The 18579-nt window shown below is 38.6% G+C and overlaps 1 protein-coding gene across 1 annotated transcript in view; it reads right to left on the bottom strand.

Annotated features, from left to right (window-relative positions):
- Positions 1-18579, bottom strand: part of NR5A1 (nuclear receptor subfamily 5 group A member 1) — a 223024-nt gene that overhangs the window by 30509 nt on the left and 173936 nt on the right. Inside the window, exon 5 of the mRNA XM_063431107.1 lies at positions 11321-11468. Coding sequence (XP_063287177.1) covers positions 11321-11468 — 148 coding nt within the window. The remainder of the gene's footprint in view (positions 1-11320; positions 11469-18579) is intronic.

Below are 18579 nucleotides of genomic sequence, written 5' to 3'. Positions count from 1 at the left end.
TATCTGTGGTTCCATTTAGTATCGGATTTGGATGTGGTTCTGCAAACATGATCTATTTTGGAACAAAAGTTTAACTGTTGTTTCTGTCTCTCAGACAGATAAACGAAAAAGCTGAAAACATTTTTACCTAACTGTAACTAAAAAGCAACTTGTCTTCCTTTAAATTAAATAATAAAACAACGTGAACAAGAAATTTTTTTTAACTCTATTACTACAGTATTTTCTATGTTTCTTCAGTTATACATAATGACCTTCAGGTAAAAAGAGAGTTTTGTAGCTTTCTAAAGCATTTTAGCTTTAGTTGTTGATCTAATATTTACTTTCCTGTCTTTTATTGTGCGAAAACAAAATTAATCTTTAATGAGCTGTGGCCAATTTGTAGGTTTTTTTTCCTTTTTTGTTCCTTAATTTATTTTCACTTGTAATCTCTTTAATAATTTTATACTTTCCCTATCTGAACTGTTTGCAGCCCTGTAATGTCCTCTTAAAAGACCACTGCAAATACTGTCACCACTTCATGATAATTTTAATTTTCAATATCAATTTTAATTTAAATTGTAAACTATTTTTGAACAATTTAACACTTTTGGGGAGATTCCTAGGTGCAGGTGTGGCCACCTCTCGATCGGCTGCTCGCAAATGGGAAAGTAGATACTTTGCCTGAGCTGTAATTTTGTTATGTTCTATTTATGAATGCTAACATGAATAAAATAAAAAAAAAAAGATTGTGGTGTCAGTTTTTTTCAAACAAGATCTTGATTTAATTCCTGATGATCAGGTTTATATTGATCAGGTTTATAAGCATTTTCAAATTTACTTAATTTCAGCAGTTAAAGGCTTTTTAGAATGCAAAAAATATTGGTTCATACATCAAATCCAAAACCTATATTTTACATTGAAAAGATAGGCTTTGGTGATCCATTTCCAGAAGGGTAGATCAAATTTGACAGCTGAAGCACTAGCAGCCAGTGAGCAAATAGTAAAAAAAAAGCATTTGGTGGTCAATATGTCCTCATATTCCCCTATGTCCCCACATGCCATGCCACGGTTTGAGGTATGTCCACTTAAAAGAGTTAGGAAAACATTGTTTATGCTCAGAACTGAGAATAGTCTATATGCCTTCACGTTTTTAAAGTTGATCCAAAAGAAGGTAAATAACCCAGTTTAAAGCGCTTTTCAATTATGCAACAAACCAGGAAAAAAATCCTTCTTGACCCCAGAATGTCAGTCAGAACTCTCCTTGGATCAAGAAGCAATTACCCCACGAATTAAAAATTATATCCCTGAATATAATGTATAGGTTGAAACGGAAGAAGATTTATGGGATCAAACTGAGAAAAAATTTTTTTAATATGCTGTGCCTTAGCAGCTCAAAGGGACACTCAACTGCCCAAATAAAAATAAACACTATATTGTAGGTAAACCTACAATAAAAATGTGCATGCATTTAATGATGCAATTTTCCATTGGGAACAGCTTGCAAAATCTGCAGATCTCTTGTCTGTAGCCTTTGCAAGCCCACCCTTTCTTCTTCTGCCCAGACTTTTTGTGGCTGTCCAATCACAATCTTCCCAGTGTAGCTCATTGAGAAGTCTTTTTTAAGGTAGGTACTCTGAGTAATTACTTGCCTCTTCAGTTCAACTCCACTGAGTTAAGCATCCAGGAAGTAAGAGGATTGGTTGTCTGATTGACAGTCTGTGGTTGTGACAAGGTTAATTTATAAAAGTGTCAATTGCTTTAGGTTTTTATATTGCTTTACCATGACATGCGTCAGAATTCTCAGCACTTTAATTTTCAAAAAATAATTAATATTCTCAGACGTATCGGTAGCTAAATTGTGAAATATCCAAGGTAAAATGTGTATTTTGTAACAAAAGAAAATATAATTCAGTTTTCTCATCTGCTCAAACTCCACTATCTATCTCTTTTTGTTGTTTTCATGTTCTTGATAAAATTACAAGTTAATGCCCAAATACTTACTTTATGTTAATTAACATTTAGTGAGTGAGCTATCACACACTGTCTGCAGACTAAGTTTAGACTCCACTATGTAATCAGCACTTTGTCCTCCTACAAAATTATGGAGATAAATCCTGGGTTGAATTTTTTTTTCTTCCTGTTTTTCATTTAATGTAGTTACTCGGTTCAAGTTCCTAGTTTGTGAAACATATTTGGGATATTTTAATTAAGCTGCATAGGTGGTGGTCTTGTTTTATTTCTTACTTGCTAACATTTAATATTAAAGGCAATGTAGGAACTGAATAGTAGTTGATATTTACATTCATGACAATTCAAGGTATTTTTGTAACCTAGACAAGATACTGTTGTGATACAGCTTACAATAGTGTATATGTTTCCAGAAGTGCCCTGGTACAGTAAGTAGTTGAAATATTTTAGTATAGTTTGATAACCTTACAAAATTGCATCCTGCTCCCAAACTCCTACTACTCCCAGGAGGCAGCAATTACTATTGCCTTGATACAGTGCTATCGCTCACCCCCTGTGTCCCCTATTAATAAGTATGCAGGGGTTTAGAAAAATATCCCTCTCTGTATAGTTAGTGAGTTTGCCTTTTAGTTTAACCCCTTAGTGACCAGACCGCTTTTCCATTTTCTTACCATTTGGGACCAGGGCTGTTTTTACATTTCTGTGTTGTTTGTGTTTAACTGTAATTTTCCTCTTACTCATTTCCTGTACCCACATATATTACATACAGTTTTTCTCACCATCAAATGTTCTTTCTGAAGATCCAATTATTTAACTTTGACCCCCAAAATATGATACACATCTACAACTGCCAAAAAACACCCAAGATCAATAGTTTCAAAATGTTGTCCTGAGTTTAGAAATACTCAAGTTAACATATTCTTAGCCTTTTTTGCAAGTTATAGGGCAATAAGTACAAGTAGCACTTTGCTATTTACAAACCATTTTTCTTTTTCAAAATTGTTAAGGGGATATGTATTTATAACGTCATTCTAAAAGTTTTTTGATTTAAATATATATGTATATTAATATCAAAATACAGTTAGAACAAATTTAAACTGTCCTTTCTCGCCTTGACTACTGTAATCCGCTTCTCAGTGGTCTTACGTGCTCCCAACTTGCCCCGTTACAGTCCATAATGAATGCGACAGCGAGGCTCATCTTCCTGTCCGCCCGCACCTCCCATGCCTCACCCTTCTGTCAGTCCCTACATTGGCTTCCTATAAAATATAGAGCTCAATATGAAATTCTGGTTCTTGCTTTCAAATCTCTACATAATGCTGCTCCCACCTATCTATCCTCCCGTATACACAAGTATGTCCCGTCTAGGCCCTTACGATCTGCTGAAGACTTATGTCTATCTTCTGTCCGTACTCCCACCTCCGATGCTCGCCTTCAAGATTTCTCGAGGGCTGCACCATTCCTGTGGAACTCGCTTCCCTCCTCCGTTAGATGCTCACCCAGTCTCCACTCCTTCAAAAAATCGTTAAAAACCCACTTCTTCATAAAAAGTGTATCGATTAAACTGTTAATAGCTCCTGACTGATTCCTCTTCTGCAACTGTCACTAGTCTAATACTATCCTTACCTTTTTGTGTCATTTTACCCCACTCCCTCTAGCATGTAAGCTCATTGAGCAGGGCCCTCAACCCCTCTGTTCCTGTGTGTCCAACTTGTCTGGTTACAACTACATGTCTGTTCATCCACCCATTGTAAAGCGCTGCGGAATTTGATGGCGCTCTATAAATATCATAATAATAATAATAATAATAATAATAAACCGGTATATAATTTTTTTTAAATGCAATTTTATTCTTTTTTTTTATTTACATTTTTCTATTTATTGATTGATTATATTTATTTTATCTATACATATATATATAAAATTAACTAACGTTATTTTAAGTGTATTTTAATATTAATATATATAATTATAAATATATAATATGATCTAAGTACTTTTATTTACTTTTTTTAAAACTTTTTAATAACTTTTAAAACTTTTAGAGCTCAGGCCGTCCCCCTGCAGGCACTGCACAAGCCTGCTATTCCGACCATCTGATCGCGAGGATCCCGCGATTACATGGCATGGGAGGGCCGGATCGGGCAGAGGGGTTCTACCTGAGCTCCCAGGCAGAGCCCAGGGAGTGATCAGGTAAGTGGGGATTTACTATTGGACGTACCAGGTACGTCCAAGGTCGTTAACAACCATTTTTTGTCGGACGTACCTGGTACGTCCGTTGTCGGAAAGGGGTTAAAGAAGGGAAGTGAATTGTTAGTGTAGGACTTGATGTGGCAGGTGAGCTTACACTTTAATGGCCATTGGAGTGCTACTAAGAAACCTTCAGTTATTTAAATGTGCATAGGGATTTGATGTTGTGCATAGCAGATGTAGTGTGTGTAGTGGATGCAGTGTGTATAGTGGATGCAGTGTGTGTGTGTAGTGCATTTTATTTCCCCTCCCTGTCTCTTACCTGTGGCCCATAGGGGGACATTACCCTCCCTGATGGCCCAGTGGCATTGTGCAGGATGCCATCTGCTGTATAATGAATAAGGGGCACAGATAATGCCATATTCCCCCTCCATCAGATCATCCTCTGTCTTGCAAGCCCGGCATGCTTGCATTGCAGAGTGTTGCTGTGGTAACCTCAGTGGTGTATCCTGGTTTTGTGCTGCCCTAGGCAGGACAAAACTCAGGCGCCCCTCTCCCCCCCGACACAGCCACCCAACCATTCCCCCCCCCCGTCACGCCTTCGAAATACACACACACACACAAATTCACTGACAGATACGCATACACTAGCTAACAGACACACACACACACTCACTGTCAGACACACACACTCTCTGATATATAATATAATATATAATATAATATATAATATAATGTAATATATAATATATAATATATAATATACAATATAATATAATATAATAATATATAATATAATAAGATATAATATACAATATAATATAATAATATATAATATAATATAATAATATATAATAATATATAATATATATAATATATAATATATATATATAATATAATAATATATAATATATATATATAGTATAATAATATATATAATATAATAATATATAATATATAATATAATATATATATAATATAATAATATATAATTTAATAATATATAATATATAATATATATAATATATAATATATATAATATAATAATATATAATATATATATAATATAATAATATAATATAATAATATATAATTTAATAATATATAATATATAATATAATATAATAATATATAATTAATTTAACCTACCCCCCAGCCTCCTTAACTTTGGGAATGCTGGGGGGGGTTTCTTTATCTCCCTGGGGTCTAGTGGGGCTGCCGGTCGGGCTGCTGGGCTGGTGGCTGGCGAGGGAGCTCTTCCTCTGAGCTCTCTGCTCAGCTCCCTCGCGCGCCGCAGAGTGAGGCTGGGAGCCGGAAGATGACGTCATATTCCGCCTCCCAGACTCACTCTGCGGCGCGCGAGGGAGCTGAGCAGAGAGCTCAGAGGAAGAGCTCCCTTGCCAGCCGCCCGCCCGCCCAGCCCATCAGCCCGACCGGCAGCCCAGTTAGCCGCAAGGCTAACAAGGCATTTGCCCTGGGCATTTGGGGGCGGCGTTTTTTGCCGCCCCCTGGAAAATGCCGCCCAAGGCAAATGCCTTGTTTGCCTTGCGGCTAAAACACCCCTGGGTAACCTGCATCAATGCTCTGACAGCCAGGCCTGCTGGAGGGTGAAAATAGAGAGCCATATTGGATGTATCCCCCTGATGGTGGCTCCTAAGGCCCCTGATGTAGGGGCTGTGGCTGTAGATGCCCAGTGGGACTGAAGTAAATTGTCAAACCATACTAAAACAGTTTGACTACGTACCTTTGAATAGCGTCAGGCTGGCACCATAATCATTATGGTGCTTCAAAAGTTTCATTAATAATGTTAAAGTATTGTGTGAAGGATAATGTGTGGTGCTCATAGAAGTAGAAGTAAAATCAGATATCAACAATCTACCATAAAGTTAGCCCTAATAAAATATTTATATATAACACACAAAATACACAATCCAGCGCACTCGCTCATTCACCAAACAATGATTCCTAGGCAACATATAATGGGGGTTTAGTTATATTATATCAGAGGTGTTACTAGAAACCACAGGGCCTGGGCTCCCCAGCCCATATGTCTCACTCCTCCTCTCCCCCCGCCCAGCCCCTCTATGTGTCACACTCACGCCCCTCAATGTGTCTCATTCATACAAACACACACTAACATACATACAAATACACACCATATAACATATACAGATACATACACGGACACACATGCAAATGCAGACACACAAACACACAGATACACAGACACCAGTCTAATCATGCCACATTTATTGTTTTGCATTTACATATTTTAAGTCACCACGTAAATGACTGACTTTACGATATTACCTTTCTTCTTACAACTACTCGCTCTACATAACTTATCTTTAGCTTGGTTTGGCTGTTAGGTACCGTAAGTGGCTATAGGTAGTTTTCGGCTTCTTGTGCCATTATATAGCTGTCCTGCGAGGCCAACTCCCATCCTCAACTATGGAGGTATTTGTCCCTCGGGCCAAATCATAGTTACTGCCTCGCACCTCTGCCCTCTTGGCAAAAGCAGTTAGGCCAACACCCCGCCACAATGCTCGGTGGCAAACGTACCCAATGGGTTAAAGCCTAGGTAGAGCTTTTCAATGCCACTTGGCAACTAGTTAGGTTCCCAAGTCACCAATTTAGCTTAATTGTTTTGCCACTTGGCATAACATAGGTCATCCAGTATCTTGGTGTTATAGAGTATCGCCCACTAACGAATTTTCTCTTTCAGGTATGTTATAAATGCTGATAAAATGTAAAGTATTGATTGCATAATGTAGACACATATTAACATTTTGCCCTCTTTTTACAGGCCTACCCGAATGTCGGTTTCTGCACACCACAACCGACTTGTGCACCACTAACATAACTCGGCTTATTGTCCAAGACCACAAATGGAAAGGCTGAGCCTATTGGCGGAGCCTGTAGTTGTGGGAGGGGATATTGCTATAAATACACTGGTTACCCCTTCCTCTGGGCTGAGACTGTCTGGTTCACCCCACCCACCACTCCTTTTTTCAAGCCATTTAAAGTGGTGGGCACTCTTTTTACAGGCCTACCCGAATGTCGGTTTCGGCACCCCACGCCGACATGTGCACCACTAACATAACTCAGCTCATTGTCCGACCACAAATATATATATATATATATATATATATATATATTGTAAGGCCACTAACACTAAACAGTGTGCTTACAGAATATAGTGTGCAAATAAGCACCAATGATAACTGGTTGAGTTACATGACAAGCGGAACAGAATGTTGATAAAAATTTAATTAACCCCTTCACTGCAAGATTATTATTTTTTTATTATTTTGGCAGTCCTGGAAAGTAAAGTTTAAATATATTTTTCAGTTTAAAGGAACACTACAGCATTATGAACACAAATCAAAAATGTAAACATTGCAGTTTCTAAAAACCATTATGAACAAAGCACTTTTTGGTGATCTTTCTCTTCTATAACACAAACAGATTGATGGTTTATGTTACGGCCTGGTTACCACACTAATGGTAATGCCCGCACCTTATCACATTAGATGAATGGTGTGATCATCTACACACATGCACACTTCGAGCACAGGCATGCTGGCAACACCAAACACCGGGTTGGTAAGTTTTTTCCTCCTCTATTCTATAAATGCACATTAATGCTTAGTGAACATTTAATTGTACTGAGGAAAGTTCTCCAAATTAGGAACTGAAACATTGACGGTTCTGTAGAAATAAATGTTTAAAAATGTTTAAGAATACTAAGAATGTTGATAAAATGTCTACACCTACATGTATGGATATGCTGTTACAGTGTAAAGGGCATAGAACATAAATGGAAGCAAAAGTGCAAAGCATTTGTAACATATATTTATATAATGTAGCTATAAAACATTATGATAATGATCTAAATCTTTAATAAATAATTATCTGTTTCCCACACTGGATCAGAGCACAGTAATCCAAATAATATTCACTTCCATATCAGTTTCAATTTAACTGTACATTCTTCATATTTCCTGTAGCCAATTGATTTAACTCTGATCCATGCAAAATGCTGCTACCAAGCTCATCTTCCTCAAAAAGCACTCTTCTTTTCCACAGACTTCACAGTCCATCAAGAACAGACTTGTACAGAACAGAGAATTGACTTGGCATCCATCATGTTTATGAGGTGGGTGAACAATTGGATGACCTTTCCCAAAATGGCATTACTGTAATTTCCCTAAATGGAGTATGAATTGACACTAACCATCCTATTATTGCCCAATCCCCACTCAATAGTGGGGAGCCAATTCCAATAGAGTGGTGGGAAGATAGACAATGGATTGCCCTCTGCTTTCCAATATTCTTTCCAACATGTCCACAAAAGCAGACCTCAACTGTGTGCTGACATCCTATAGTTGACCGTGTGTTTGAAGCTCTCTTTTCTCTTGCTCCTGCCTCACGAGTTGGCTAGACCTCACACTACAGCAATCCTCCTGCAATGCTGAAGTTCACACCTTTGCAAGCAAGTGCCAATCTTCTATCTCCCACTCAAGGTTTTCTCTAGTGGTTCTGGCAATACTACCTGCTAGATGTAATGTAAAGTTAAGACTAGTCTCACACAAGAATCAGTGACCCATTCCAACACAGGAACAGCCAGGGCAAACACAATTTATAAATGCTGATCTGTCACCCTCATTAGCTGAAGTCAAAGTGTCTGGAAAAATACTGCTTGGATGTATAGTTGTTTTATTGCTTCTCCCTTTTTATTGGTCAACTGTCAATTTATCTGTGAATAAAATCAACATTTAGTTCCTTAATCATCAATTATAATTGTTCCCACCAATCATACCCGTTGCCATGGACTGAACTCAGAATCCTAAAACAAATTAAACTGTTTTTCCATTGCTTATTTAGTTTGTTTCTTGATTTGTCCATATAGCTGTTGGGAGTTATGTAATTCAGAAGAACTGGCAAGTATAAAAAATTCAGATGAATCGAAATTAATTTGAAGCAGAATGCACAAGTCTAATTTACAGCATTCTCTCTCCAGATCGTCACTAAATGTAGTGTGGCTGAACAGAACCATGGCAAACTGTATATTCTTGTACATGGTCTGTCAGTGAAGCTACAGTCCCTAAAATACAGTGTAAATGAGTGTAGAGGAGCATGACTGTCATATCCCACTGTTTTCCCACTCATTTTGAATGTTTCTCACTTAGAGGCTGGAGCTACTCTAATAACCCAGGCACAGGAGCTCGCAGAGTTTCTCCCATGGTCCTGCTCAGCCATGCTATAATCTATGATCAGTGTCTTTTTTTTTTGCTACCTGTTGATTGGACATGAGGTCCAGGTCACGTGATGAGGAAGACTTCTTGACCATCATAGGAAACTTAGCTGCTTACTTGCCTCCACCCAATTTGTTTTTAAAACAACCTCTTCTCCATTCCATTCTATGTTTTCCTGCTATCAGGAACTGCAATCCTTATCACAAATGAAAACAAGCATAATTGGGCTTGCACAAGTTGGTTCCCCCTAGATTCCGTTACGTTACCCGATAGGACAGAATTTGTCTGACTTGCAGTTAAATGTGAAATGAATCTTCAAGTCTAACAAAGAACACCATTCAGTGATTAACCAACCATCCATGTGAAATGCATTGATTCACCTCAATTTGCCTGCCTAGAACAAGGATACAGATATAAAGAGAACCTGTTGAAATGGAAGTTGCACTATGTAGCAGCAAAGAATATTATATCCAAAAGTGACAATGACTAGCATACTACAGAAGGATACATGGAATATATGCTATACCATATATGTAGCCAACTTTAACATTCCTGAGCTGCTGAGAAATAATAATTCATGAAATTGCTGCCAATAGTATGATAACTTGGAGAGATATTCTTATTCTTATTTGAGGTTTGTGGCAAGCGCTCCCTTGCCACAAACTCCTGGAAGAGTGTGAAGGTTAGCCTCCTGCCTACAGACTATGGTCCTGGTCCTGAGGCCCCTTGCTTGCACAGAAATACACTCTGTGATGGTAGTCACCATCACAGGGAGCAGAAGGACACTTTACTGATTTGTTCTTATGTTTTAGTCACCCTGTAACCATTATAATTGCAAGGTGTATATAATATGGTTAAATGTTTTGTGTGCTCACCTGTTCTGCTGATGCTTGTTACCAACCAAGTGAGTTTGGCTATAGAGCCTGTATAGTGCCCTCTGCTGGTAGCAACAGCTATACCTTACCAGGCTACCTGAATAGCAAAGCTTGTTAATTTGCATATTCAGGTAGATTTGCATATTGCTAATTCTGCAGACAGATGTTTTGTGTTATATTGTCTTCCCCACCCCTTTATGAATATGTTATTAAGTTATTATAATTCCCTGTATGTTTTCTGACATATTTTAGTTATTTGTATTTTATTGAGCCACAGTAAGATTGATGAAACGAACATATCGACAAGTCCCAGGTAAAATAAAGTATTGTATGTTAGTTGCATTTGGAACTGGGTGTCCTGTGTGGATCCCAGTGACAGAGTTTTCAGACCTGTTGGCTTGCTGCACGATCCCTCTAGCCCAACTGGGATAGCTGCAAGTGCCTTTATTAAGGCAATATCAATCACTGGGAGCAGAACTGTAGAGGAATAGTTAGAGAGGATGAAACTTGCAGGGAAGAAAGGCTGCAGTGAAATGGACAGAGGGAGCGATACCTGCCTGGAAGAATGGCTGCAGTGGAATAGGCAGTAGGGACGATACCTGCCTGTGAGGAGAGCTGCAGCTTGGTCAGGTGGAAAAGCTCCAGAGGGAACCCAATCAAACTGTGGCAACTGGTGCAGAAGCGCTGCAGATTTAACGGTTCTAGCTAGCTGGCGGAGGTACCCAGCCAGTTGTATTCTGCTTCAGACTTAGTTACTAGAGTGAGAATTTTGGGGCATTTAACCCCTTAAGGACACATGACGTGTGTGACACGTCCTGATTCCCTTTTATTCCAGAAGTTTGGTCCTTAAGGGATTAAAGTAATTTTCTAATTTTAACAAACAAAATAGCCCAACTGTAAGTATGGAGAATTTTGGAGAATTTTATATGAGAATTCTATATTAATATTAAAAAAAAGTGAAAGAAGTGCTCTAATTTGTTCATATTATCTTCCACTCCCTCTATCTCACTTCTTTTTTTCACCCCATGAAAGGACACATTTTGTACTTACCTAGACTGAAAAGTATAAGGAATTTCAGACACACAAATTCCTGCCTGTCTACTTGCAAAGAGTGTAGAAAGAGGACCATTTCTTGTGCTCTCAAAACCAAGTTATTCAGTGTAGATCCAGCCTGAGCAGCAATCACTGACATTTCAATCTGAAAAACAAATGGATTTGCTTTGTAATGGAAAATGTTATTTGTATATTCATTTAAAGTTGTCACTTTACTAAAAAAAATGTACTACCAGCCAATAAAAAAACTGAAAATAAACTATATTTTTATTCACCAATTTTCACGTGATGCTCTGTTTTCTTAAATGTATGTAAAACATTTTGCAAATGGATCACAACCCAGTTGAATCTAGACACAGCCAAGGCAAACATTGCAAATTAGAAGTAAAAATTGTTCAATGTTTCTTTTCCTCTGCATGTTTTTTCTATATGTCCATGAGCACAGGAGGAAGTTTATAACAATGATTGACAGGAAGCAAAGATGGATGTGCCCACTTGCAACATAATAAGGTGCATATTTCTATGTTTCATTTTATTTTTCGCTCCTCACAAATACATTTTAGTTAAACAAATTTGGTAAGTAATCGAAACATTAAAAATCCTAGAAAGTGACCGTTCTGTTGACTACATGCCACAGGTTGCCATGAATTAAAAGTACCAGCAAGCTTCCCTGCAGATACTAGGGTTCCCCAGGTATCATTGGATACCTGATGGTGCCCTCTTTCAACGTAGATGCATAATTAGTTGCCCTAGACGGAAAGATGAGCTATATGCAATGCTCAAAGTGAGCACTGTCCATAACCCTTTAGATCACTATGGCTGAGTAACCTTGCTCAGGTACAGTAATTCTGAGCCTGCTCCCAGCTTCAAACAGGGAGCCCCAAGTATCTTTCAATACCTAAGGGTTCCCTCTTTCATCTCAACCCACAATTGGTGTTTCCAGACTGACAGATAAGCTATTTGCAGCATAGCCCTTTAAATTCTTTAATATAAGGCTTTTCCAGGCATGAGGGAGATCTCCAAGGTCTGAAAAGACCCTTGTCAGGTCACCCTGCATGTCTCTGTCCAGTAATTGGCATTGGACTTTGCCTGCTGCCCAGCAGCAGTCAATTTGTGCAGGAGCTGCAGCATCCGAGGGTAGTCATACAGTACACAATGAAGCCACAAAGTACAAAGCTCTCACACAGTTGAGCTCTCTGAGTGGCGATGTCAGCCGACGGAATCTTTCTAAGGTAGGATAATGTGCTGGATTATAAATTGTATTAGGGGTTGGATTAGATGTAGGATTAGGGGCGAATGTAGACGTGGAATATCCCTAATTGAGAACAGTAGCAGAATACACATATGTGATCTTTACATATATATCTCTCTCCCACAGCCTGATTTTAAAACTTACCTAGCCCCGCAAAGCACACAGAGCTCAATCAGCTGTCCCACTGCCCTTTGCAACAGGTAGCCTTCTGGAAGACTGTTTCCCCTCCCACCCTACCTCTCACCCACCCACCCACCCCATGCTCATTTCCTCGTTTATAGATAGTCTCCCACACAACTTTCATTCTCCTGAAATGACAGGTGCAAACACTGATCAACACATCCTTCCAATCTCTTAACCTTATAGAATACATACCCTCTCTCCCTACAAATAGCTATATATCACACAGAAATATTATATACTTTAATTTCATTTTTAATTTTTGTTTTTCACTATTTGTGTTTCATTTTCATCTACCCACCTCATATCACTAACATGAATCCAAATATGACCATACAGTTATTCTTAATAACCCTTTTCTCACTCCAATTTTGTTCACATCACTACCGCCATAAGCACACACCTCAAACTGGAAAACAAATTATCATACACCCTGCCTGCTCTGTTGCTGTAACTTATCTGCTGAGTGCTGGTGGAGAGTTAGACAAAATAGCCCTTTACGCCCACCTCACAAACTTATAAAGTATCCCATTCACTATATGGCCAAACAAAAATGATGTCCAAATTCCTATTCCTTTTGTTACTTGCCCTTGCAAATGGTGTGGACGCAAACCCTGGTCCCCCAGCTAATTCTAGTCCTAATCTCCCAACTCAAAAAGGCCTCTCTTTTGTGCACTGCAACATCCGTAGCTTACTCCCTAAACTGGATGCACTGCAAGCCTGGTGCTCCCATTACAAACCAAAAATCATTGTGCTCTCAGAATCATGGTTAACCACTAAAATACCAGACTCTGCCATTGCAATACAGGGTTATTCATGTTTTAGAAATGACAGAGCAAAGAGAGGAGGAGGCATTGTCATTGATGTTGACAAGTCCATAAAATGTACTCCTTTAAAAAACTATAACTCCCCTTCTGCCTTTGATTTCCTTTGTGGCACAATTGAAATCCCTTTCACTTAAACTATTATTGTTGTTGGAATCTACCGACCACCTAGCTCTCCAGTGTAAATAAGTCTTATATTATCAAATTAAATGAAAACATCAAATAACAATTGTCTCATATATAGTTCACTGTAAAATGACCAACTATTATTATTATTATTTTATTATTCATGTAGCGCCATCACATTCTGTAGTGCTGTACAATGGGTGGACTAACAGACATGTAATTGTAACCAGACAATTGGACGTACAGGAACAGAGAGGTGGAGGGCGCTGCTCAATGAGCTTACATTCTAGAGGGAGTGAGGTATAGTGACACAAAGGGTAAAAGTGACACAAAGTGTAAAAGGGTAAAACTATAAAAGTAAACAATAGACTCACAGCTAGTCTAGCCTAGAGGACAGGGAATGAGTTCTATGTTCCCTCTAATATTACTTTTAACTAGCTACTAATCAGATTAAACAGTTTTAAATATTTTAAATAAAATAACTGATGTGTACAGTTCAGTAGGACATTGTGTAACAATAAAGACTGACTCACTGCTCAACACAGAAGAAAACAAAAAAAGAAACACACAGGTTTATTCACTAAAATGAGAATTCAAAGTGAATTCCAAATTTAAGGATAAAGTAGCAAACTTGGAAGCATAGCTGACTTAGATAATTTTTGCAATTTGTCTATTTTGGCCTTAAATGTAAAATTCACCTTGAATTCCTTGTGACAAATCAGCAGATCAACAAAGTACAGACAAATTGTGATTCATTCAAAAAATGAAAGCATGTCTGATATTTATCATTCCACTTATGAATGAAAGTCAAAACTGACTTTAACAATTAAAGCTCTCATGATGCATTATAAATAATGGATCAAGGTGACAAGGCTACATCAGTTGCTGTAATGGAAACGTGTATAAACTTATATTCATATGAATTTATTTAAAATGCAGATAATGTCTGAGACTTGTGTCTTCAATAATGGAAGATGTCACAGAAATATAACACATTTTGTGCATTAGACTCATTATTCCACCACAAGAAGTGGATTAAGATTGCCGGAGACCATAGGCAGATTGCCAGATCAGAGCCCCCTGACTCTTTTCTGTTACTGCTGTGTGTGATGACCGAGTGCTGCACGTGTTTGGGAGAGATTGAGTGTGCCTTTGTGTGCTGGTTGAGTGTTCTGTGGCTGAATATTGTGTATGAAGGAGGGACATCTGAGTATTGTGTGTGGGGGGGAGGCTGTGCTGTAAAGAAGTTTGGTGAAGGTGTAATTTCATTGGTCTCCCTCCTGCTTACCTTGTGGCAGGAGGAGGGTGTTATCTCTGGTGGTCTGTTGAGGGAGCATTGTGGTGTGCACCAATATCTGGTGTAGATTGTAGCGGAATGGAGAACTCAAATATACTTTTATTCCCTTTTGTTTGGCAGTCCATATGGTCCGTTTCGTTTACCGAACCCCCTCGCTGTGTGGCCCCTTGTTCACACCTTCATAATTACCGACCACCCCCTGATTTGTTAACCACAAATTGGTTATTAGTTCAAGTGGCCGCCGTTCGTGTAACCGAACACACGTGTTGAAATAATTGGCGGCCATTTTGTCTCCAGAACGACGGTGTGGAAAACCCGGGAAACTGGTACCGCTACCCATCCAACTTCCCAAACAGTTAGGAAAATGGTGTAAGGGAGGCACAATCTACCGAACAGGGGTTGCATTCGTACCCTAACAGCCAGGGAATAGATTAATTAGTGTTCATGGGATAACGCCGGAAAGATGACCGGTCATTGACATGTTTTCTCTGAAACTGTTGTAACAGATCGCCTGGCACCCCAACTGAGTACCTCCGTTAAAGGATGCTCCTAGCGTTTCCTGAGGACTCCAAGCACTCTGGCAGACACCACAATCACCGAATCTGAGAAGCATATAAATCCTCTCAAGCCTCTGAATGCTGTAGACAGTTGAATAGGAACCATACGAATAGGTTTTCAATCCTAGCAGTCAAACTGGAACAGCATACAATAAATCCTCCCCCAATAATGAGACGACACTTCACTTTGAGGGTAAAACAGGAACTCTGGACTGGCACATCCAGCCTGGCTTTTATTACACTTGTACACTTACAGGCCACACCCAGGGGGGGGCATAAAATAACCAATGACATAGATGTTACCTCCCACACATCCCCTCCCCTTAGTGTGACACATAATCCCATTATTCATACAGTTTAAAATATACTTTTTACACAATATTTATAACTTCAAAACCATACATCACATTCACACAAAATTACATATCCACAATCAATCCATTCAGGGGAACAACATATTAAAAATTGGCATGAATCAGACCAGGGGTTCAAAAGTTAGTAAAGTATCTTTTAAAACCCCTAGCTTTCCAGCTCAGACCAGTTACCTCCCACAATGCCTCACAATCCCTCCCCTCTGGCCTGGAGATAATTGGGGAAGGAATCTAATTATCTCCAAGGACAGGGCAAAACTCCATTACCCACATGGCAGACAAAAAGACAGTAAAAGACATAAAATTACATACTGATACATTTAACACATAAAACACACATTTCTACATATCCCCAGTTTAACTGAACACATAAATACCTACATAATATTTAAGACAGTATTACTGTGATATGTTACAAAGTCTTAAAGGGACATTATTCCCAAACGTCCCAATATGTCCACGGATGATTCTAAAAGAGCCAGCAGCAACAATATAAACTAAAACATGCCCACATGTAGTTTTTAAAGGGTCAGTACATTATGGTAGCAGTCCATAAGCCCCAATTCAGTCCCTTAAAGGGCAATATCTCCCAGGGACCATAATCACTGGGCAGGAGGCTAGCAACCAGGCTTCTCCAGTTCTCAGTGGCGAGGTTGGTTCCGCCACAACTGTTTTTGGGCATCACCTCGTGGCCGACCGGTCAAAATTTCATTTGAATGGCATCCCCGAACCACCGAAGGGATCTGAGTGATATTTTGGCAAAGTGTGCGCTCAGATCCAAGCTATTCAATGATATGACTTTTGTGGGGTTCTTAAGTTATTAAAATGGATTTTTGGGATGTTTTCAAATATTGTACATTTTTCTGTACCTGAGAGATAATTAAGTTATAGCTTTTTCTCACACAATTATCTCTCAGGCACAGAGGAAGAAAGGCCCTGTAATTGTGACTGAAAAACCCCATGCTAGGGGCAATATATAAAAGCCGTGTGTGGCAGGAACAAAACCGAGAACTGTATGTCGTCCAGTTGCTGGGGAGAAGGTGGGATATTTACTTGGTGATTTCTTGTTCCTGATTTTACTCTTGGGTGATCCAGCGGAGGGAAGTCCCTGCTAGGGCTAGGCTACACAGATCACTTTATGAGTTCCCTCGCAGTCTGAGCACTCATTCATCGAGAAGAACTGGGGAACTGCAGAGCACCTCTGAGCTATTGAAAAGCACCTGGAGACTGTCATGCACTGTGAATTTATGTGTGTATTGCTTTGTAAAGCCAGCATTGAGTTTAAGGATATATTTAAGTTTGCAGCAATGTGTTTATGTGTAATACAAGTTTGTGAATGTGTGTCTAATTGTGTGTCACAATTGCAAAAAGCATGCTCGATAGGATGATTTTACTAAAGTGAGAATTGCTGTGAATTCAAAGTGAATCTAAAAGATAAAAATAAACAAACTTAAAAAAAATTCTCCAAGTTAACTATACTTTCAGTTTGTCTACTTTGGGCTTAAATTTTAAATGTGCTGCAGGTGTGTGTTGGTTAAAATATCAGAGGTTATAAAGGCAGGCTTGTATTGATCTGAAGTATGTATATGTAAAAATATATCAGTAAGTAGTATTAGTGTAAGAATGCAGTATTGTTGTTAGTAATACTAGTGCATGAATGCATTTATGTATTTCTTGGTAAATTCAGGGCAGCAATAGGAGATATATATATTTGTGTGAAGTGTGAATTAATAATGAATAGAAAGATGCATTTTATGGAATGCAGATATGAATAAATACAAAGTAAAAGGTGAAACGCACACACAAATGGATAATATAGTTACCCACAAAAATCTGGCATCAAAATTAGGCAGTTCTACTACGATGTATAAATAATCACCCCATAGTGCAATATGTATGGTAAGTGTTAGTATTTCACAAATAAACCACTCAAACTTAAAAGAGCTATAAAGTTGTCTCTAAATTGTGTACGCACATCAATTCATAGCATACTCAGCCATTGGGATCCCTCTAACAGGATACACGAGTTTACAGGTTCCTTGTTCCACAGAAGTTCCAAGACTAACAATGGTTAACATTATTAGCCAAATGTTTAAGGAAATAAGAATAAAACACAGGCATATTGTAGAGTCAATGACCGTCCTTTAGGGTTTGTTTGTTTTGGGGTTTTTTTTAAATGTAAAAAAATTAAAGTTTGGAACGGGTGAGTGGATCATCAAATGCCCACTTGCTCTTTCGTTTAAATTTTTTCACAAATGCCATTTTCCAAATAATGCCTTTAAGTGGTGTAGCCTTGCCTGGCTGAGTCTTGAGGCTCCTGCTACTTCCACAGATGCAATTCAGAAAAGCTGATGATAGGGTACTTTTTTCCCCTCACTAAACGATGGTCAATCATTCTATAGGCTGGATGAGTGGGAATGTTTTGTTCTTCTCAGAGTGAAAGAGGTGAGTGGGTCATCAATTTCTAATGCCCACCCCCATTATCATAAAAAAAAGGAAGTAACCACCCTTCAGTGTGGAAAAAAACAGTAGCCTATCAGCTTTCCCAACTGCTGATATAGCAGACATCGCCACACCGCAAGACCCACCCAGGCAGGGCAAAACCACTGCAATGAAATCCTTTGAAGAAAAGGAGAAACAATAAGTATC

The sequence above is a fragment of the Pelobates fuscus genome, chromosome 9 (genome assembly GCF_036172605.1).
Source record: "Pelobates fuscus isolate aPelFus1 chromosome 9, aPelFus1.pri, whole genome shotgun sequence".
Lineage (NCBI taxonomy): Eukaryota > Metazoa > Chordata > Amphibia > Anura > Pelobatidae > Pelobates > Pelobates fuscus.
The sequence above is the reverse complement of the archived record's forward strand: the minus strand, read 5'-3'. Positions and strand labels throughout refer to the sequence as shown.